Source organism: Anopheles maculipalpis, chromosome 3RL (genome assembly GCF_943734695.1).
Source record: "Anopheles maculipalpis chromosome 3RL, idAnoMacuDA_375_x, whole genome shotgun sequence".
In the NCBI taxonomy this organism is placed as follows: Eukaryota; Metazoa; Arthropoda; class Insecta; order Diptera; family Culicidae; genus Anopheles; species Anopheles maculipalpis.
In genome coordinates, this window is record NC_064872.1 from 88089778 (window position 1) to 88113050 (window position 23273).

The window sequence follows — 23273 nt, forward strand, 5'->3', positions numbered from 1 at the left end:
ACTAGCTTGAGATGAGCTAGTTTGAAATATGGCAAACGGATCGTTCGTTCGCGAGCTTCAACGTCTCGTAATACATTCAATGCCAAGCACCTTTGCCACCAGTGCCTAATTCTAAGAATGACGACGAATACGCTCTTCCATGAACACATGTCGAAAAAGCTGTGTCAACACACCCATACACACAGTGGTCCGGGGGGTGGTTGATCGTCCTGAAGCTGGGATAACATTTCATTGGAACCCGATCACACACAACGCTTCGGCGATGTTGCCAGTTTCTCGTAAGAAAAGGCAATGGTGAGCATCACTGCAAAAATAGAACACTTTTAAGGATGTTTTACACAATGTGGACTTTATGTAGTTATTTATGCTGTGTTTTAAAAAAGAAACGTTGATTAGGTACGTTGTATATGCTTGACGATTTTAGAAAATAAATAAATCTGTTCAAATAACTCAGTAGCGAAAGAGAAGAATAAAGGCAGTCCGCAGAAATGTAGCGTAAAATGAATAAAACAAAAACTCTTAGCACTGGATTGCTGCTGTTGGGTGTTGATAGCAAGCCGGTTGATGGTAGAGACAATAGCGGAGCCAATCTTCACACGGCATGACCGAGGTACAACTCCCATTCGGACTTATCCCGCGTAATGAGGATTGAATATTATTCTACCACGTTGAATTAACAGATGGCTGGTGTGGCCTAGTAGGTCGTTAAACCAAGAAGTAGAAGAAGCCAGATAAAGAACTCGGGTAGATGAATTGTTATCGTACATAGTACCAGTCTTAGCTATAAACGGAGGTGTGATGTCTGGTTAATTTTCGACAAATTATTTAAATTAATGATAGTAGACAGCAGGCTGTAGAAAATATCTTTTACAATATGTACTTAATTTCTGAATCGAGATGCTTGGGTTAATTCATGAAGCTAGTTATGTTATTATATAACATAACATAACCCAAGCATCTCGATTCAGAAATTAAGTACATATTGTAAAAGATATTTTCTAAAGCCTTCAGTTGTTTGAAAGTATCATCGATTTTTTATATAAATTATTTTTAATTCATTATGGATTGATTATGGAAGACATCACCAATGCGATTCCGTTCGTACAAACAACCGAACGGATGAGCTACTTGGCTATCGTTGTGTTGCAAACTTTAGCCGAGAAAAATTTTAGCGTTATTTATTCAGATGATATGAGACGAATGATTACGGCAGACGTGTGCAATCGTTTCATCCAGAACAGCACCACGGGCAAAACTTCAGTTGTATACGAAACGCTGCTTGTAGAAGAAACGAACCTCCATTACCATTACGCTTATGGAACGCAGTACGGTACTGCGATACGCCATGGACCGTGTGGCACTTCTCGTACTATTATTTCAGGTATGGTACCTATGCCTAATGTTGCGTACAACAAAAAACGGATAAGATCTCATTCTCTTACTAACGTTCAGGGTGCGTTGGTCGCCGCCAGTCCTGATTATGGAATACCGAACAGCGTCATCGGTACCGGCAAGCTAGTGACCGGTGTGAACGATGCATCCACCTACCTACAGACGCTGGCGGCTGGACAGCTGGTGTCAGCTTCCATAACGCAAGACGTGTTCGGTTTACCACGAATCGTGCAAATTCTACAAGAAACAGGCAATACCGTATCACAGGATGGCGACAACATTGTGCGAGCGTTTGAAACCCTCATCCAAAGCAGCTCGGGCGATCCAACCGTACTGTTTGATGCAGCTTTAAAGAGCATCCAGGACGCGCTGAATCACATCACCCAACTGCTCCCGACAACCGAATCCAACCTGTCTGCCATCATCGGAGGCAATGTGCCCGATCGACTTACGGATAGTTTTGCGCGGATAGAGATCGCGTTGAGGACTCTACTGACCCAGATTGGAACGCTAAAGTCCTCCGTCTTAGCTGCAATCGCAGAGGCCGGATCGCCGACATCTATTTCGATGGAAATCCTCACCAAGCACATAACGCTTAGCAAGGTGTACAATGTGCTACAGACCGTACGGAATCTGCGTGCCTTTCTGCCGGTGGTACGATACACACTCAACACCTCAATCGAGGAAGCGGTCGAGGCTGACAATTACCTGAAAGCGTACAACTCCATGCTAGCTTCCTTGGATGGCGTGGTAACGATCGTGCTACAATCGCTCGACGCAGCCGAGCAGAGTTTCTACGCTACGGTAAAGTCAGGCGTAAACACACTCGGGGCCGCTTATGCCGGGATGAAGGAATCAACCCTAGCGCTGGGCATAATAACTGAAGCGCCGGACTTAGGGGCAGAGGTTGTGAGCATGCTGAGCAAATTTACTGTCACGCTAGAAGATACGGAGAACGACATTCTCTCGGTTGCCAGCGAACTGCAGAGCTATCTGACCGCCGTCAAGGCAATGGTTACGATCACTGAAACGGAAGTGATCTCCATCACCGAAAGTAAGCTGATCGGTGCGCTGATCAAAACGCTTATTTCCAGTGGACCGTACGCGCGCTTCTGCTTCAACAAGTACAGGGCGCAGGTGAGCGATCTTGCCAACTACCTGCTCGATGAGTCGGCCCTATGCATCGAACGTGAGGTGCCGCGGTTGACAAACCTAGCCGCGGCCGTACAGACCATTCTTGACGTCAATGCGTTCGACTTCGAGGACATCTACGACTGGTTAACTATATGCGACGGAATACAGGAACCTGCCGATCGGGTCGCATGTGTTGCAAGGGTAGGATTTTTTGGTGCTTTTGTGCTTTGATTAGTTTTTCGTTTAATTAAACTTTCTGCAAAAAATTGGCTTTCTCTCGGCACAGATTTCTCAATCGTATACGGCGCTGGGGGACAACTTTGCCGACAAGTACAATCTGCTGTTCGATCTGACAACAGTCGAGGTGGATTCGAGCAAACAACGGGTGAAAATCTGCATCAGTCTAACAAGACGCTGGCTGGCGGATGGATACATTCCCAACCTGCAGAATGACATTGAACAGTGCGCTCTGACGGGTCCAAACTAGTAGCTAATATCCAAATAAAAACATAATAAATGCAATAATCGTCGGTAATAGTTGCAACGAAAACTCCTGTCTCTATATCTGGTAACATTAAACTCGAACTCTTACATGTTGGAGCGGAGAAGAGGTGAGGAGATGAGAAAGGGGAAAGGGGGTGAGGGTGAAGGAGGATTGTTGGAGTAGGGTATAATGTTGGAGCATGCGTGCGTGTGTGTATGAAATTCGCGCGAAATACTTGTGTGTTGTCGCTGGAGCTGTCTAGAACAGCTAGACATATTTATACAGCAGGCATAGCCGTCGAGTGCTTCTTTTTTGCTTGGTCCTAAAGGATTCATCTGTTTGCTGTGTCTGTTCTGTTCATATCAGCGTACCAGGGACGTGGCAAAATATTGGCTGATGACCTGATATCGGCACCCGCAATGAAATTAGATTGAATGTTTTATGTAAAAGAGGTTTGTTCCTTAATAAAATGTATTTGTGGATGAAATTCTTACAATATACTATTTGTACAATTTTGGATGACAAGTTTTGGAGGACTTGTTCGATGATTTTACCAAAACTATCTGTTTGATAGGCTCTTAGAAGATGGTGCTATTTTTGCTCAAGTAAAGCTTTACAGGACACGGACCGTTCCTCCTTAGTGAGGACTGGACTATCCAAGTACGTCTAATCAGCGTAAAGTCTGCGTACTAAGCAAGTGGATGGCCGGTGTGACAAAGTAGGTTTTTAAGCTAAGAAGTACAAAAGAAGCTTACAAAAGGTACAAAAGGAAAGACTAATGTTAATAAAAAGGTACTAAAAACAGAAAACTTTCTAACATATCCTGTTTATTTCTTATTTCTGTTAAAAAAGAAAGAATAAGTAGGATATAGGTACGCTACTAGAACACACTAGGTGTGGCGGAGAAATTAATTCCGATATAGCCGTACTTCGCTTCTGGCGTACAGTGTCCAATTTTTGCGTTTCTTCCGAGAGCCGATATAGACATGTAGGCAAAAAAGCTGTTAGCTGTTCCGCAGAAAACGTGCCGCTGAACGATGCCACGGTGCCATGGGTGGAAAGTTTCGGCGTACAGGCCGAGATTGGCTTAGTTTAAACAGCTGCTTCTGGTGCCAAAACCTTACAGCTCGTTACTGTGCTGTGAAGTGCTGTGGAAGTGTCGGCACGAAGGAACAAAACACAACCACGGTATATAAATGCAGTGGGCGGACGGGATGCAATCAGTTTCTTGTACTCTTGCTTAGCAGAGAACGTGTACGAAATGAATCGACTTGTGTTAGCGTTCGGTATCGTCTGCTTGCTGCAGGTAAGTCTCGTGGTGTAGCCACGCTGGCACCATTGAACGTGCGTGCGGAATGGTGTGAGTGTGTGAGTGAGTGTATGTGTGAGTGTGTGTGTGTGTGTGTGCGCGAGTGAGTTAATTTGTTTTTTGTCGTCAACAGGGACTTTCTGCTGAGCCGAGACCAGAATTTGGTCTGTCCATATCTGTTGCTGCTAGCGCCAAGATAACATCAGTGAAAAGCGATGTGGTCAGCATTAACGCGGAAGTCAAGGCACTAGCGCCTCTTCCCAATCTTGACTCCGGACTAGCTAGACTTCTAACAACGAAGCAAAAGATTGAAGAAGTCATTTCTAACTTTGATGGGAAGACATCTGCCATCCTTGCTGCCTACGATAGCCTACTTGCCGCTACGGATGGTAACATTGATAATGCGTTCACACCCTTCATCAATGAAATCAACGCTGCTACATCATACATCGGTGGCGACGGTGCTGCAATTGCAGCGACCTTGAGCGGGATTACATACACTGGCATCTCGACCGAACTTATCGATGCGTTTGGGCGCATTTCAGTCGGTTTGGTTGACCTGAAAATTAAGACTTTGTCTGTGGCTGCTGCTATCAATGCTGCCGTAACGAGCGCTGGTAGCGCTAGTGCCGTCACCGCCAGCAGCTTGCGCCAGTTCTTGACGCTGAAAAAGATGTACGACATGTTGAAGTCGGCTACCACCCTGCGTACGTACTTGCCGCTAGTAACGTACATTCTCAAAACGGCAAAGGAAAACGTGATCGAAGCAGACTCGTTCGTGCTGAATCTGAAGTCCATGCTAAACACCGATGTAAGCTCGGTTTCCACCAGCTTCGCCTCGGATCTTGACGCAAAGACTGCCGAAATCAAAGCTGATATTGCGGCCAAATTTGCCATTGACGCTAATGGTGCCGCTGGTGTTGAGACAGGGTACTTAGCCCTGACCGGTCTTAACTCTGCTACGCAGTACAATGAGCTGAGCACACAAATTGGCGTTCTGAAAAATTTGTTCACGGTCTCAGCACTGTCCGCACAGACGACTACTTTAAGTACTGCATTCGCCACTATTACCAGTGGGCTGCAAGCACTGATCACCAGCCTGCAAACTGGTACCTCTGTGAACGATAATACGTTGGTCAACAGCCTAGTCGACACGCTGGTCGGCAACGATAAGTACGGTCGCTACTGCTACAATAAGTACAAGTATATTGTGGAGGGTCTTTTCGATCTGTCCTTCGACGCTGGCTGGCAGTGCGTTGACAAGGAGTTGATTCGTCTAGAGCAGTTGAGGGTTACGCTCTTGCTCATCATCGACCTGCTGGCGGTGGACTTTGAAGATGTGTTGAATCAAGTTGGCGTATGCAACCAGCTTACCAGCGCCACCAATCTGAACACTTGCGTAACACAGGTAAGTAACACCTGACACAAGTGCTCTGTTGCTTGATTACACCGCGTTTAATTTTCCTTTTTTTTTCATTCCATTATTTACTCGCAGCTGAGCATGTATTACACCAACCTGTTCCTTGCCACCAAGGATAAGATTGCCGCCGTGTACACGCTTGCCGGCGACGAGGCCATCGCAGTCGAGAACCGTCTGCTTATCTGCTTCCAGCTAATTAACCTGGATTCGTCCATCACGCAGGTGGCCGCAGTGAACGCCAATCTGGCCATTTGTAGCGCGGATGGCCCCACCGGCTCGGATTAAGCATAGTAAATGCAACATAACAACAACAAAAACAACAACAAAACCAGTCTCCCTTCTAACAGCAGGCCTACATAAATTGACGGCGCCAGAGAAATAGCTTGAATAAATGCAACGAACCTACTGCAAACGACACTATCGCAGCTAGAAAAACTCAATACACTCAATTACTTTTTCTTCCAAAAACCGCTAACAAATTGTTACCAAATCATTCCAACTTTGCCACTATTGATAGTCCTATCACCCTCCTCCTATAATACTCCTCAGCTGGTCCTAATGTGCTACTATTGGTAGAGCTCCTTGTCTTACATGCTCCATTCTTCCCAAGGCTGACTGGCTTATAACGGTAGTAGTCTAAGGATCTCCAAATTTGAAAAAACAGGGACATGGAAATGTGAATTAACAAACATTCTGACTTTTCAGGCGCATGTTCAAGGGCTTCCACATATAGAGAGCTAAAGCTCTTTCATGCGGCGTAATATTGAGGATTGCACACTAGCGGGGACACAATACTTTTTTTAGGGGAGTTAAGTTTAAGGGCATCGAGGCTTATTAAGTGGATCACATCGGTCTTGTTGGAGTGTGAGAGAATGCAGCTGCACACCCGCGCTGATGACATTTACTACAGTCTGATGAATGAGAGACCGTCTGTTTCCGCTCATGGCTTCTGGTGTAACGAATCAAAACCTTAGATTAAGGTTGACGGGTCAGTCAGTCAGGGAGCATTTGATGTTGCGCGTTGTACTTGGGCTACTCCGGTTTCTCGATAATCGACCCGTCTTTGCAGGAAACCAGGTAGGCACGATCTGGCAGGACCTCCGGCCTGACAGTCCGCGTGATCGTGAATCTCTATAAATAAAAGAACGTAAGGATAACACCCGAGCGCGTGACGCACCCGAACCAACCCCGAACTGAACTTCGTCGTCGTCGTAGCTTAGCAACAGCGAGCAAGCGCAGCGAGTGAAGAATGGAAGAAGTTAAAGGCGGGGGATGCGCTACTCTACATACCGCTAGAAGTTTTATGATTTGTTTTACGTTAATTATAAATTTGTAATGAAACAAATTCGAAAAATTGTGAACTTTCTGGAAATTAGAAAATTCTGGAATTCGACCTAGGGAATGGGTCAGGGAGAGGAACTAGAAAAAGAGAACGCACAAAGATGAGCACGGAAGAAAGATAGGTAAATGGTGAAGTCAAACAGATATGCAAAAGAATTAAACCAACAATCATTCGCACCAACTGAAGATATCCTTCAGAGGCAATCGCAAGGGGAGGGCTAGAACGAAGACGGTGCGTGGGTGCATATAGATTAATGAATGAGAGTGAGGAAGGAGCAACAATGGCATTAAGGAGAAGAGAGGCAATACGATACAATTCTAAGGGCTCCAGACCCAGCAAGTGACAGCGTCGTAGGATACGACGGCAACGCTGAGCCAGAAGTGCCAAATACATTGCGCAAGACAACGCGAGTGGAAGTCCTCTGAATCCGCTCCACCATTGCTGTAGCTCCCACGCTAGAAGGGGACCAAATTACTTAGGTATGTTCCAACGATGAGCTGACTAGGAAAACGATCAGAGAGTTCAAACATCTGATGTCCGCCGTTCAGTTCGCTTGCAGGAAGATCCGGCCCTGAGACAGATGAGGAAATGCCATTAGGACCAGGCGATAAACAGAGCTTAAGATTGAGTCGTGCGTCGTGTGAACAATCGGTATATTCTGAGGATTGTAATGACAGTCAAAGGTATTGAATTTCGCGGGAGAACCAGTTGCTTGAGACCAAGAAGTAACTGCAGGAGCCAACCAATCTGCAAACAAACTGGCCTTATGCTGAGCAAAAAAGACCACCTGTTTAGGAGGGAAGCAATAACCCCTCCAAGGGTCATTTAGGAGGAAATATGATATGAAGTTCTGCGATTATTCTCAAAACGCCAGAAAGCGGAGGGAATGCAGCGCAGACGTGATTGCATCAAGGTGTCATAAGTATTGAATTGGAGATGGAAAGATAACAGATTCTAAAATTTTTGCACAAGCACATGAATAACAAATACCACAACAATTTATTACCACGAACCAGGACCCTTTTTTGAAAACCTTCTGGGCAGATACTACCGGGCCTTTATTAAGTGTTGGCACGTTCCAGACCATTTATCAATAAGGGTTAAGATTGGTACAAGTATGATCATTGGCAACGATAAGCGAAGCAATAGTCGGAATTGCTCATCAGGACGCTGTTCATATTTTGATTTCTTCTTCTATTGCCGGATAATTTGCACAAATCACATAATGAAGGACTTAAACATCGTGCGTTTGTGCGATTCTTTCCAATTCGCCAGAACGAAGAAACGATTTGAAAACCCATGGCAGCCGACAAGAAATGATGACAACTATTACACCTATACAAACGGTTAAAAGTGTCATTTTACGGTCGTTTAGTAGAAGAAAATGTATATATTCCAACCAATGAGAATGTTAAACACAGCTTTCTTTAGTTATAAGAAATACGACAGACAAATAATGGCCACACTGTTAATGTAATAATAGGTATGAGGATTAGGTGCATCTCAGAGTTTCCATGCAAAGAAAAGTGCCAGAAATAAACGAAGTTGACGGATTGTAAAACGGGCAGGATGCGCTTGCCCTGGGCACAGCTAGCCAGCGAGTTAGAAAACAAAACCTAAGTACTACAGTACTCATGGTGTAGTGCCCGGTAATATTGGGCCTCTGTAAAGATGCTCTTTTCGATAACAGAACATTACAAAAAATAACCAAAGGTGCGTTTCGCATCATCTTCGTTGTTGCTAGTTCTTTTAGATCATAAGATTAAATTTGCATTAAATTTGCCATTTTCCTCTTCAAACCCTTAAACTAAGGCACACATAAACACACATACAGCTTCACCTTCGATTCACACCGTTTACCGTCCACCTCCTAATCACACCTTTCTACCTGGGGCCGTTTTTCCGGTGGCGTTGGAAAGACAAATGATGAACCACCGTCAAGCGTGGAGCAGTCTCCTTTCCCGAATCGGAAAGACAAATAACGCCACCATCAAGCTTGGGCCACGGTTTTCTCTACGGCGCTTACGGCGGCCGTTGCGTGGCACTTTGATCGTTAACCAAAGGCGCACAGTTTTAGGAACAGTTGGCAATCGTTGCGATCTTATTTAGGGTGCAGGTTTTGTCGCTTAAGGTCAAGCGGAGTGTGTGCGTGTGTGTGTGTGTGTGGCATTCGTAACCGAACTGGTGAAATGATAAATGACTGGTGAAAGATCGTGGCGTAGCGCAATAAATTTATTCGATTTCTTGGACCGTTGCTCCGCTGACTGGGTTGTTTGATCGGCTTTGAAGAGATGGATAGCCGCGTTTCGCGCCAATGTGAGAATGGTTAATGTGTGATACTTCAATTATTTAAAGAGGTTTTGGGATTTGCAAACTACATTCACCTTTCTAATGCGAGGTTTAGCAGTGGCTTATGGCAAAGGACTGTGCAAAGGCCACATTGTTGCTGTTTCATGTGTATGATCGCTATGTTCTGTGTAAGTGTACGTTAATTAATTATATGTGTTTTATTGGAACCTAAGGTGGTCCAGAATAGTTCGCTCTAGCTCAGTTATGCCAACGAATTTGTCCTGGAATAACGTGGTTTAAGCTTGGCGCATAACTTGAAGAGCAATATTTTAAATTTATAAGAAAATCCGAATAATCAGAACAATTTCCGTTTGGCGTGTTCATCATTACATTGTGACCTGTTTCCTGTTCACTCCGTAATGGTGTCCGTAATAGAATTGTATACACTTTTAACACATTCGTGTCATTTTATTTTCCAACTCCAACCGGCAATCGAATCGAGTGCTTCCATTTTTTCACCTAACGTCTGGGTTTTGGGCCACTTACATCTTACTTCCCGGGTAAAACCTGTCGATTCACCTGCTAAAGGGTGCTTACATTTATTCTAAACGAACTTCAAAACTTCACCCCATTTCCATTCCAAGCAGTAGCCCTATCGCGCTCTCGCTTAATAGAGACTAACTCCGAGAAGCCTGCCGCAGATGCCAAACCATGTCGAATCATGTGAACTGGCAATGTGGCTAAACCAGGTCGGTCAGTCGAAGGCAAATAAAATGTGAAGCATAAAATATGTATCCCATGTGCAGTGTGGATAGGATGGAAAATGGGGTAAACAAAGGGGGCAGGGTCGAGGCACCAACGAAACAAAAACTGCACACAGCTAAAGAAATCCGCCAACCAAGGAAAGACACAGGTTGAAGTGGACGATGCAAAACCGAAATAAAATGAAAAACAAGACAAAAAAAAACATTACACCAAACGGAATGCAGAAGCGGTCAGTCGAAGCGACCGTAACCGAAAAGTAAACGAATCAAAATGGTCCGGTTGATGAGTTGATGAGGAGGTAACAACACACGGCTAGCAAAGGAAAACAAGCAAACATAGCAGCAAACGAAAGAATGGAAGAAAGTAAGGAAAGGGAGAAAAAAAGAACAGGCAATCAACAATGCGAAGCGACGAAATGGAAATGGAAAGATACAAAAACAAAACAGTAACAGAGGAAAACAAAACCGCTCCAGCCGAGACGAGCAGCAACGGTAGTAGAACGGGTGTGAGTGTGAATTGTGCAAGGAATGAAAATGGAACTGAGGATGAGGTACGATGAGGTGAATAGAAAAGAAAACCGAAAAAAATAAAAAATAAACGGCCCGATGGACAAAAGCAAAGCAAAGAGAAACGACCAAACGCCATCATCCATGGGCTCATCTTTAGCATACGCGTTTACCGCCGTACGCGATTGTGTGCGGCTAATGGGAAGGTGCCACCGAAGATTTTTGGGGGAGGCGGGGAGGATCCACGCACCAACCATGGCCGGTGGGAAATGAAGAGAAGGCTGCGATTTGCGATTCTTCCAGACCTGGAATATGGATGGAAAATGGGCACTTTGAAAAACGCATCACCCGGTCATGTGTACCGGCGTTGTTCGGTGTTGGACGGCATTCCGATCGGAACTGAAGCTCGGCACAACCATTCGAGCGAAAGCAAAGAAGCAAACCACCGAACGCAGACACTTGTTTCTCTTCCCTACACCACCGGGATGCCTTCCGGGATTTGTTTTTGCCAAGTTAGCGCTCTGTAACGCAATCTTACTTTTTTCGCACAGTGGTATGCTGGTTTTGTTTACATTTCGTTAAGTGTTGTGACCATCCTATTATCCTGGGTGGGTTTGGTAGTAGAAAAATGCCTGCAGTTTTGAAGAGTTGTTAGAACAGATAAGCAGTTCTGTTTCGGGAGGATGCCGGTCTTCAAACGGCACAACCTGGGTTCCAATCTCATCCAGACCGTCGCCCTGTAGTGAGGACTGACTATCCAACTACATAGTACCAAAAAGTCTAGTAAGCCATTCGATGGCCGGCATGACCTTACGGTCGTTAAGCCAAGAAGAGAGAAAAGTTCTGTTTGATGAGCTGTTATTCATTAACTTCATAAGCTTTAGCATTTTATTATTATCTTTGCTAGTCAGATAAAAATTCTAATTTTACTTGTTCAATTGATTGTTGTGGTTTGATTTCTTTTTATTTTGAATGACGCTGCTCGTTGGTTTGTTTAAAATCGTTTGTTGTATGTTTTTGACTGTATTTGATCTTCTTTTTCATCTTTTCTCTCCATGTTCTTTCTCCTCTGCTCTGTCTGTACAGGTTCTGTTTGTTTCTGCTAAGTTCCGTTTTATGGAGCTTCACAGTTAGGTAAGGTTTATTTGAGTAACCTTTTATGTTGAGTTTTTTTCTTGGTGTTACATCATTCAAAATTTTGTTGAGGAGTTTAATAAACCCATTGCCCATTTCGTGGAAGCGAAATTTATCTAAGAGTAGAATTTAAATAAGTTCGCTTCATTTTCCTATCTTTCTTTATTCGTCTGCATTTTTTAATTGTTTTATTATAAGTTTTAATTATCTTTTCTTTTTATTTAGTTGTATGCAACATTCATACAAGCATTTTCAAACACTCCAAACAAACAGGCCGTCAATTATAAGACAAATAACCTGTAAACCTTTTGCCTACCGACTATGTGTATGTTTGCGTTTTGCATGACAAGTACACTAAGAAATGGAAACTCCAGGAACTGGCGCGCACGTTGTAATAAAACATGTTAAAATATTTTCACCCTCCCTTTTGTTCATGTCATTCATCCATTTGCACCATTCACGTTCCGATCTCGGACCGATTCCTGGTCCGGGACGGAATGATTGCAGTAATAAAAATCCGTTCGCATCTTCATTGCAGCCCGACCAACCTGTTGCATCGACACGGCAAGCGTATCTGCTCCCTTTATGCTCTTCTTCGCTCTGCTGATCTGTTCCGACCCGACGTGGCAGGATGTTGAAGGATGGTCCGAAGGGCTAGCCGGTCCTTCAACACGGTTTTAAAATCGAACACAGCCCTAATGCTGACGGGGCCCCGTTTAAGCGTGCCTGTGCTGGCAGCACTGTGTACGAGTGTGTGGGTTTATCTGCGTTACGATGGTATCCGTTGCGCCTGCAGGCCACGCGCAGCTTGCAACTTGTGTGTGCGGAACGCATTTCTCAGAAGGGCACACAGAGAGCATCGGCTGTGCGCAGACAGACGAAAAACGGACGACATGGAAGCGCACATCCCCGCGGTAGACGAATGGAACCGCAGGGCTGGAAGGAGGGTGAATGAGAAGATACACAACCTCAACGCTGCAATCGTACCCCATAAAATACATGAACTTCTCGTTTGGCCCTTCCATCGGACGATCGTCCACCGGTTCCGGTCGGAGTAGATGCGTTGCGCGCTAAGCAGGAGGGCGTACACGTTAAGAAGCGAATAAATTGGTATAATAAGAATGATGCGCCATACACCAGGCTGCGGAGTGGAAAACGTTTTCGAGGCAATAAATAAGTTGCTCACACGCGCACCAAGCAAGCGCCATGTGTTTGTGTGTGTGTGTGTGTGTTGGTCCAGGTGTAGGTATCTGTCGCGTTTTTTTTCTCTCCCCATCGAGCTGAGAACACGACATACAGTATTTCAATTTAGATAGACAAGACTGTCCGCTCATTTGTCCCATTGGTGAGATCTTAACTTCCGACGCACGACCGTCAAAATGGACAAGAGCGTTATCCGCTGATAAGGCACCCACACCCATACGAACAGGTCAACCCAAATAATGTGTTCGTTCCACACATTCATCTCTGGTGTGTGACGCAGTAAGTCCTCGTAAGTGATCCTCTGCTTTATCGATGATCCTGGCTTACGTTAAGTGAGCGCCAGCGAGCTGAGAATGTCTCGGTGAGGGTGAAAGCGTAACGACACGCCAACGCTTGGCCACATGCTAACAAGTTATTTACGAGACCTCAGCAGACAACCCCTCAACCGATATGAATTGAGTGCAAACAGGGGGGAAAACACACATCGATCGTCGGTGTCATCGGCCTCATTGGATTCTGTTTCTCGTAGCGTAATTGGGTGTTGGCTTTCTTTTCCATTCGTCCGTGGAAAGGGTGACACATGGTGTATTAGATTTGTTGGAAAACCTATGACAATCGGGTTCTCTTTTTTTTGCTCCCTCTCGATTTTCTTCCAAATTGGAACTTATTTCCTGTATTATGGGTTTTCCTGCATTTGTGCTACGTTTAATGGAAATGTACTCGGCAAACATCACTACAACATGGAGTGCATTCGGTAATTTTAAACGATTATTCTAGTATCTATCTTTCTATATTTGACACTTCAGGTTTGCGAGGTTTTTGTAGTATTTTCCTGCTTGTTTTGCCGTCAAGACTCGATAGATTTTTAGAGAGGCCATCCTAGAAGAATTAAAAAAAAAATACTTAAAAGTCTAGGTCCTATCCTGGTATGAATATCCCTTCATTAAGCTAAAGAAAGTATGGCAATCTGATGTTGAAGAATTATTTGTACGATTTAGTTATGACGTCAATTTTCCATCAGCATAATATGTTTTAAGCGAATAAAATTTTAATTTTCAGTCACAAAGAACAGTAACAAAATATCAGAATAAAAACAAGCCATTTGGAGCCGTTAAACGTGCACACAGCCCACAACACGCACTGATAAACGTGTGTTGGAAAATAATCGATCTTCCCAACATAAGTGCGGAAAACAATATTTTATTAACTTCACTTCGTACGCAGATCAAATTACGAAGAATATTCTGCCCTCAAATCAAATATCGTTCCGATGGTATAACGATTCGTAATTTAAAAATAGTTCTCATTCCAACAATGGCTCACGTTGCTCACGATGCCCTGCTGCCTTAGTTGAATCCATTCCATCACTTTCTCTTTTCACTGTGATATTTCACTGCGCTCCTTCGCGCTCGGCGTTCCTTCGTTTTTCCAACACCCTTCCATCCGACTGCAATTGTCCCCTGGCCTTTCCCTTCCCTTGGAACCCTTCTCCAGTGAGTGGATTGACTTTGTGGATTCGAACAGCGATCGGGTAAGAGTGAGCGATCGAGTTCTTGCGCCGGCGTCCTTCCAGGCGCAACCAGGCTACTACGGTGGGTGGATTCCGGGAAAATCGGTACGATCTTCACTTAATTTAGTACAGTCGAGTGCGCGGTACGCGGGAATGTGACCGCACCGCTGGAAAAGTGTGGGTAAGTGTTGGCGTTAAAATTTTCCCTCCCCCGAATGTCTGCTTTTGGAGGAGAGATATTTTAAGAATATCGATTGAACTGTACACTTATGGAGGGAGATGTAAACACTGGCTGTACTGAAGGAGGGAAGGTTTGTTGAGATAGGTGAGCAGTAGGCACGTTCGGAGTTGCTCAACGAAATCAACAGTAAATTGATGAGTCTTGTCTTGCGCATTGTTTTTAAGTTCTTTTGTTAATGTCCGGATAGATCTAGGAGTAGAGCAAATTTCAATGTTGAATTCTAAGTGCGCATTATGTGAACAGTTGTGGGTTAAAGTCTGCATCATGCTGTAATGTTTGAAAGACTATCAAAATGACATCTTAATTTTCTTCGGCAAGTACTTCTTGTCCTTGCCCAGAACAGCACAGGAGCATCACTCGATCAATAGCTATCAGGGAAGCATTAAAATCTTCGTTATTTCCTCATCAGCATAGGACCTATCCCGCTCACTGCAGCCGTCCTTTGGATTTCTCATCGCAAAAGCGCACTTTAAACCCTAAAAAAAGGAGTCTAAATATATGGATTGTTTATTTGCTAGGAAATAATTTGTGTGCTCGTGTTCGTGCGCGGTGTCAGGAAAATCGTTTCACTGTTAACTGTGGGCCAGTCATCGCGGATGGACGAGTGAAACGATGAATAAAATCCATTTTCTCACCATCGAAAACTCACCTTAGTGAGTTTCCTCATTCCTTCGCCGAGGAGCATACATACACACACACACACACACCAGAAAGAGAAAAGCGAAGAAGCGATATATTTAGAGATAAATGAAGGAAAAGCGGAGCAGGGACGCACGCAAAGACAGCAAAGATCGATGTCTATTTTTGGTCACCCATTTTTCGATACAACACTGCTTTGCGGTTGTTGCTGCTCTCTAGCCGCCCCATACCTCCACGCGCGCCATCCGATTAGTTTGTGTCTTTTCTTCTGTATCCACCGACCCCCTTCTCCCCCCCTCCTCTCCTTCCGCTTCTGTCACCCCTTGCTTCTGCGTCAGGTTCTTTGTTTACGAACAAGGTTTTGTGACAACGGTGGCAACGGAAACAACACCCGGAGAAAGCCCTTTTTTGGCCGGCACAGAACGCGAACCGAAAAATCAAAGATGTCTTTGGGCGCATCTCGCATTTTTTTTTTTATGTCGGGCGCGAAGCATCGTGCGGAATGCGTGAACGTGGTAGAAAAACACACCGATTGACAAATGGGGGTCAGCATTAGTCGGATGTTTTGTTGGATCTTTCCCTTCATTAAAGTGCTCTCCCTCTTTCTCTCTCTCTCGCTCTCTCGCTCTCTTTACACAACTCATAGCTGAAGATGGGCTGGAAAAGGGGAGAGCAAAAACGTGATGGAAATCATTTCCACCCAACATACCCTCGGCTAATGATTGGCTCGACTGGCCGGAACTTAACCACCGGAGAGAAGAAAATAGACAGCAACACATACAGAGAAAAAAAACCTTCACTGGTGAAACCGTTGCCTTCGGGTGGTTTTTCATTGGGAGATTTCCTAAACGCTACTCCCGACTGCCGTTCACCCGGTCGCAATGCCCGCCTATGACGCTGGAAGGAAAATGCTTAACGATGGCGAAACGGTGGCCCAAGCCGACAGCATACATGCACAAACAAATCAACCAAAAATCGGTCGACCTTACATCCGGTTCGATGCGTTCCAGGTCCGGTTCAAATGTTGAACTAGCAAGGCGAAACGTTACTGAAATTGAGTGAGGCTGGTAGGACTAACGGCTGACAGTGGTGGATGATCTTTGGGTGAGTGCAATTTGTCAGTAAGACTGTAGAACCCATTGGAAAGTGATCTGCAGGAGGGAAAGGATACATGTTCGAGAGCTCGTATCGCAATAAACGACTAAGATTTGTACTAAGATTACACAGAAAAGTGGACACACCATTTTGTAATTGTGAACCTTCAGCAGTTTGGTTGTTGGCGCCTGGTAGTAGGCAAAGTTTTATTTTTGTAACTCACAAGGCCTTCAGCATACCTTTGAAATCATTCCAACTTGTACGCGTCCAAAGGGATAATAGATTTGGAACTCGTCCGTAATTCTGAGTTCCGTAATTTCCTGTAAAAGTACCTTTATTCACGTTATGAGATCAAACTTGCTATCCAAAGGTTTATCTATCTGATGTGGGGTGTGATGAAAATTAAATTTTTTTGGGTCTTGAGTTTTCACAGTAAATGATTTTTAAAACTCTAACTCTATCCGTTGGTTTAATAAAGCTTCAATACTATTTCACTTAGTCCTTCACACAGCTTTACTGGTATCGCATCTTATCAGGACTTTTACCTGTAAGCAAGGACAATTAAATGTTCATATGAGTGATTTGTGACTAGCTTCGAGACAGACCTTCGAGAAAATATTTAAACAAAACTTTGAAACTTTGCCCCGAATCTTCCCAAGAGTACTAATCGCATTTGGACCATGTTCCCAAAGCTTGTACTGTCTGGAAGGTCACCGACCCGACTTACATGGCGCTTCGCACACAAAAGTAGAAATCAAATTTCGAGCAGCAAAACATCGCCAAACACCAAAAACCATCACCCGCCACCGGCCACGATCACAATCGCAATCGCCGTGGCTGAACCATGGCTGTACCGTGAAGGTGTTGGAAAGCTTGAAATACAAAAGAAAAAAAAAACGTGAGGCAAATACGAGTAGCGTTTGTTTTGTGTGTGCTTTCTAGGCGTGCGAACGGGCCGTGCCCTCGGTAAATCTTCGCGCGCCACCAACTCTGCCGCACAAAGTCGCAGATTAAAAACCTAAAACCCTCGCGCAATGCTGCAGCAAAGAAGCTGGCAAACAAATGGAAATAAAATGAAGAGAGAGAAAGCGAGAGAGAGAGAGAAGCAAAAAAGTGGTACGATATAGAAAAACAAAACTAAACCATGCACGATCGGAAGCGCGATACTTTTGGCCTGCAAACATCAGCTTCCGCACCTGGAACTGGCCACTGGACGATCGTGAACCGAGCGAGTAGAAAGGTGCGTACTCAATTTAACTGATCTTCTCCCGTATTTACAGGCGAGCTGCTGCTGGCCCATGTCTAGTTCCTTGTTCCTTTGCCCTTCCATTCTTCTCTCCGCCAATCCTAATATCTAAATCTACTTAATGTTTGTGTGTGTGTGTATGTCTGTTTCTGTAGGAGAATTTTCTCTTTTGCGGTTTTTTGGGAAGTATAACCTAAAAAAAAAACAAAACGCACATCCCACCGCCAAAGCCATGAAGGTCGCTGGGGCGTTGAGACAGTTTCCATTGCGTTTGAGCCGCGGGGTTGCAGCTGGATAGTGGGGGGGAGCGGGTGGACGGTATGAGGTATTCGTCAATGCTCGTCCCGTACAGCGGCACCCTTTGTTTAGCTCGTGAGGCGGTCTGCTGCTGCTGCTGCTGATGGTACGGGATGGGACGCTCGAAAGAATGGACTCCGGAGAACGCGCAACACCTTAAACCTAGGCGCTGGCTAAAACCCACCCCAAAAACCACATCCGCAGCGTTAGCGCGTTTGCGGGTTTTATAATTTAAATTAATTTACAGTTCCTTCAACTTAAAGCTAAGCTAAGCAGCAAACCGCAGAAGGGTTGGATGGAATAAGTAGCGGGGGAGAGAGAGAGAGAGGAAAATTACTTCGAACACTTTGGTCTATTCATTCGTGATGCTTAAGCGATCGTATGTAGGGTTGTGCGTGTGCGTGTGTGTTTTTTGGACTATGCTAATGATTTGAGAATGTAGCGTTTGCAATAAATATAAATAGATTATATCGATCTAAATCAAGGACAAACTCTAATGACGAGTAAAAGTACGTATATTGTGCATACTTTTAGGCGCTTTGTGGAAAATGTTTTTGTGTAGTTTATCTCTTCATTTTAGGCTTATCGATGTTTGTGAGGTGGACCGATGGTCCGGGGGCGGCCCGATAATGTAGGCTACAGCGGCGCCGGTCTTCAAACGACAGGCCTATGTCCCCCCGTAATGATTACTGTCTATCGAACTACGTTGTATCGGGAAGTCTAGTAAGCCATTCGATGGCCGACGTAGCCTTGCAGGTCGTTAAGCCAAAAGAGGTGATCCAGTGGCCGAGGTAATATCGGTTCTGGTCTTCATACGACAAGACCGTGTATCGCATGCAATCCAAACCTTTCCCCGTTTCAGTAGCTTAATAGAACGATTATATGGCTGACATGACCTCGGAGGAATTCAGGATAGATCTCATTCAATCATAGTATGAGTATGATGTCAACTCGACGCCAAAAGTACACTAGAAACAGCAATCATTATTTTACGAATAAAATTAACTCAAATTTAACCCTTATTTTCATCATCGGCAAAATATTTCCTTTTCGCTCTTCGACTCTATCGCTTACTCCCTGTTTTGACACAAAACACTCATGAACGCCATCATGTTTTCACCGGCCAGTTCCGGCTTCCCGCTGTTCAATTGCAAAACGTCCAGCACGTGCACTGATCGCAATGACCATACCATCCCACCTCTGCGAGCAGCATACAGGTGCCCCAGGTACAGGTGGTTGGTGCAGATTTTGTACCAAAAAAAAAAACGGTGTTGTTTCACCGTTCCCTTCTTGCCCGGTGGATTCGTTCGGTTTCGGTATGCGCTACCCGTATTGCGCACGGAGAGCATATTATTTAGCGCCTTTGAATCACATCTTTACGGTACCACCTATCCGCACCCAGCTGCTTCGTTCCCCAACTCTGCCTGGTAAATCTGATCCGGGATTTGACCCCGTACCATCTCGAAAAGGAACGCCTTCGCCTAGCGCGCCAGTGTCGCTGTGTAGTTTCACACATTTTGTTTCACGGCGTAGAAAGTAGCTGCTCCCCCCCCCCCCCCCCCCCGGGCATGGGAAGGTGCTGGTTTTGGGGGTTTTTTGAGATGGTTGAAAGGGAGGAAGTTGCTATTTTAAGGGCGTTCGGTTGAGAGAGGATGAAGTACGTTGGAGTACCGGAAACGCAAATGTTATAATTGATCTTAGCCCTCTAACAAAGGTGACAGAATCTAAACTTTTATCTTCTCAGTACAAAGTACACAGAGTCTTGCGATGTAATTCCACACGCCGCCATCCCTTTTTCCAGGCTAAAGCAGACGAAAAGACAGTAACACAAAGTAAAAATGTTCCTGTCCCAGCGTTGACCCAACGCTTCAGGTCCATCGGGAACCTACGCCAGCACTGGTAAGTGATCGCGACTCATATTTTGGAGGTCGTCCCCTTTTCGACTCCTGCTGGGTAAGGGGTGGCACCATTTACCTCGAACCAAGCCACGCGATGGAACCATTTGTTTCTCTTCCTTTCTTTTGGGCACAGATTTGAATGGAGCACGTAGATGTGTTTTTTTGGTTCGGTTTGCTGTGGTCACACTCGATCGTTGCCTGGAGTTGAAGATGTCTTTGGCGTTTGTTCTGCAACGAACAGATACAGCATGTAGCTGGGGTTGGTTGGTGTTTTGTGCTGCTTGATCTTCTTCAACTTTAAACATGGTCCCCATGCTTTTCAAAGCTTGCGGTGTGGCACGTTCGAGAATGGTTTATTACTTTATCTTTGCTGCTTCCCTAGGTGGGAGCAAGCAGAAACCAGAACGAAGCACAAAAGCACAAGTCAACTACGTAAAAAATGCCAAAGAGAGGTGACAATTGTGTACGGCGTGTATGATCGACTGAGGGCCGAGGGAAGATGTGATCTCTACTGGTAAATATTTTCTGTTGTTTACTACGTTTTTTGTTGTTGTTTCGTTTTGCATGCGTGTTATTATTTCGAATTTGAATTGCGAACTTATTACTCATACATGTTGGACGTTAAAATCAGTTTTATTAAGTGTAGAGTAATGGCTCTACATTTAAAATAAACTCGTCAAATAAGAATGACATTGGATAGCTCATGCAATTGTTCAATTTATTATGTGCATTCATTTAAATAAAATTGTGAAGCTATAATTTTCTTCATGTTTTAATCTTCTTCTCTTTCTCCATCTGTATGACTTACTTCGGTGTGTTTTTTTACTTTATTTTAAAATATTTCGTCAGTTGAAAACATTTATTCATTACCACATACAAGTCAGGTTATTCATATCGCAAACCTTAAAATTCAATGATGCCATTGACCAGAACACACGTACATCACACCCACAACAACGACCACAGCAGCGAAAAAAGGCCTTAAAAACATCTTTTGTATCAGGATAAGCATCACGCAAAGGATGCCCTTGCGAGCTCCAACCATCGGAAGACATCTAACGCATCTTACTTTATGCGCATTTCTTACACGAACTTCCCTCACCCGGTTCGGCTGTGTCTCCAACTCATGCTCCCACCGATGTGTAGTATCGTTTCTCCTTCGGGACGATTACTCCGCTCACTGTTGTTTTGGGTTGACTGTCGCTTGGCTTCCACCCAAATGGCTTCAACTCCCGTGCGGATCGCGTACGAAAGATTTCACCGATTCGCCTCAAGTTTTGAGTTGAAAGTTATCCACACCACATACGCTTACTCACACACACACACATACACACACGCACATCTGATGGCCACCCTTTGTAAGGAGTTAGCAGGGTGGACGGGTTGGCTGGTCCCAACCGGAGCAGAAGGTGAAGTAAGAATAATTTGTTTATTTGTTTATTTGCTCGCCCAACGCGCCCGAATTTCTTGTCTTGTCCGTTAGGTTCCGCCGTACCGTCTGTTCCCTGCTTTGCCGTCCTTTCCCTTCCGTTTTTCCACCGCCCATCATACGTGAGTCTGGAAGCTGGAAAGGTTTTTTTTTGGGATATTTTTCGCCTGTATTTTTTCCTGTGTGTGTCTCCTCTTTCTGAGGTTTTTCTCCTGCACACCAGGTTCGTTCGTGGCGATGTGTCGGCGGCGTTTCTTTCGTTCGGCGTGTTTGGAGATTAGCGCGTTTTCTTCTTGTACCCTGATTTATTATTCGTAGACATTTTTGGACAATCATTTTAGATAGATTTGGATGCCTTTTATTGCTGTCTTCTTTTTGTTTTTTTAGATTCTCTTTCTTATTCGTCACGGGGCGGAAGTGAGTCTAATTGTTTTTTTTTTTGTTATTTATTTGTAGTAAGTTTACTGCTTCCAATTGAATTAGATGTTAAATTTCCGTCGTATTATTTTTGAATAACAATCTACTTTTGTACTGTTGTTTCATATTTAATAATTTTACTTCCATCTCCCATTTCAAGTTCGTCTTGCCTGTTGCTTTGAAAAGAATTTTCTATTTGTTTGTCTTTCTGCATTTTACTGCATTTGTTTGTTGCTGGATGTTTCTCGACACTCCACAATATTTTTTCCTCATTTTTGTTGATTTCAGTTTTGCTAATATTGAACTGCACACTAAGCTCGTTATTGAAACATTTTCAGTTTACCAACACTATTAAGTACCTTTTCCTTAACACAGCTTCCTCCCGAAATCGTTTCGATCGATATATACCGTACGCAGTAATACGTACCCATGGGCCTGGGCATAAAACCATGCGGCATAACAACGGCCAACCACCGTGAGACGGTGGGCTTGATCGAGGGTTTGGCGGACCACGACACGGTGTGCGAGATACCGTTGAAACAATTTCCCTCCACAATGCATACACGCCCATACACAGCCTAATCCATCCCGAATGGCTCAAGATCCCTGTTTTTTTTTTTTGCGCGAAAACGAGCAAACGGAAAGCATCACCCATCGCACCCCGGCGGTCCACCCCACTCCAGCCGGATCTCTTCCCATTACCATCGTTGGTGGTTTCATCTCTTCTTTCCATCGAGTCGGACCTGCCATTGGATCATCATTCCGGAGCAATCCGGTGAATCTGTGCGTTTCCCATCCTCTCCCATCCGCCTTTTGCTCGTTCTCGTACGCTTTCGCCACTTCCCAGCGCGTTTGGTACCGTTTGTCGAAGATCTGCCACCCAGCCCTTCCCGGGCCCTCTCCCCGTCCCTCTTTCCGTCCCTTTTCTTTCCCTTTTTCCGCTTCGGTCGCTGTTTTGACTGTCTTGCGTATCATTTGCGGCGTGTGAGCAGTGAGCATCGTACGCTTGTACTCGCTTGTGACTCGTCGTTCTTCCGTTGGTTTGCGCCGTAAGAAAAGAACGCGCGCAAAAGAACCTTCTGGCCGCCTTTCTCGAACGGTACTTTGCTGGAATGAATGGGGAGGGAAGGGAGCGTGTCGGTGCGGGCGGAAAGTCATCATCAAATAAATACCTGTTAAATCCAAATGCTCCACTGCGAACCATGGTTCCGTAGGGCAAGTCCACACGCCTAAGACTTCCCGTTGAGCCGTCATACGTTCAGGAGGGAGAAGGGATGGGCCAAGAAGGAAAGCCACACTGCTCCGAGCGAGTTCTCTAGTGCTTCTTCGGTGGGATTTCCGATAATCGCTCCACGATAGACGAAGCTGGCCGCTATTCTAACTACAAAACCGCCAATGCTACGGCATCTTCAGCCAAACGCTTCAGACTGCCGGCTCTAGTCACACACAGCACACCCAACCGTGCACGAACCCGATGCAGAAGATCGCGATCACGATCTACTCTTTGATCTGGTCATTCATCA

At 44.8% G+C, this 23273-nt stretch overlaps 3 protein-coding genes across 3 annotated transcripts in view; 2 read left to right on the forward strand and 1 right to left on the reverse strand.

The window, feature by feature from the left end:
• LOC126561506 (importin-7) overlaps window positions 1–23273 on the reverse strand; it is a 431061-nt gene that overhangs the window by 26968 nt on the left and 380820 nt on the right. The window lies entirely within an intron of this gene.
• Window positions 1337–3013, forward strand: LOC126562724 (uncharacterized). The gene is made up of 3 exons (XM_050219292.1): window positions 1337–1381; window positions 1453–2727; window positions 2813–3013. The coding sequence occupies exons 1-3, from the start codon at window positions 1346–1348 to the stop codon at window positions 3011–3013; spliced, it is 1512 nt and encodes a 503-aa protein (XP_050075249.1). The 5' UTR covers window positions 1337–1345.
• On the forward strand, window positions 4272–6024 carry LOC126562114 (uncharacterized). Its single transcript, XM_050218536.1, has 3 exons — window positions 4272–4316; window positions 4453–5727; window positions 5815–6024. The coding sequence occupies exons 1-3, from the start codon at window positions 4272–4274 to the stop codon at window positions 6022–6024; spliced, it is 1530 nt and encodes a 509-aa protein (XP_050074493.1).

Bases quoted from the DNA above. Each gene is read 5' to 3' on its own strand.
- LOC126562724 (XM_050219292.1), top strand. From the start codon at position 1,346: ATGGACCGTGTGGCACTTCTCGTACTATTATTTCAG. The intron at 1,382-1,452 runs GTATGGTACCTA...ACTAACGTTCAG, and splicing joins TTCTCGTACTATTATTTCAG to GGTGCGTTGGTCGCCGCCAG. The intron at 2,728-2,812 runs GTAGGATTTTTT...CTCTCGGCACAG, and splicing joins GGGTCGCATGTGTTGCAAGG to ATTTCTCAATCGTATACGGC.
- LOC126562114 (XM_050218536.1), top strand. From the start codon at position 4,272: ATGAATCGACTTGTGTTAGCGTTCGGTATCGTCTGCTTGCTGCAG. The intron at 4,317-4,452 runs GTAAGTCTCGTG...TGTCGTCAACAG, and splicing joins GTATCGTCTGCTTGCTGCAG to GGACTTTCTGCTGAGCCGAG. The intron at 5,728-5,814 runs GTAAGTAACACC...ATTTACTCGCAG, and splicing joins TGAACACTTGCGTAACACAG to CTGAGCATGTATTACACCAA.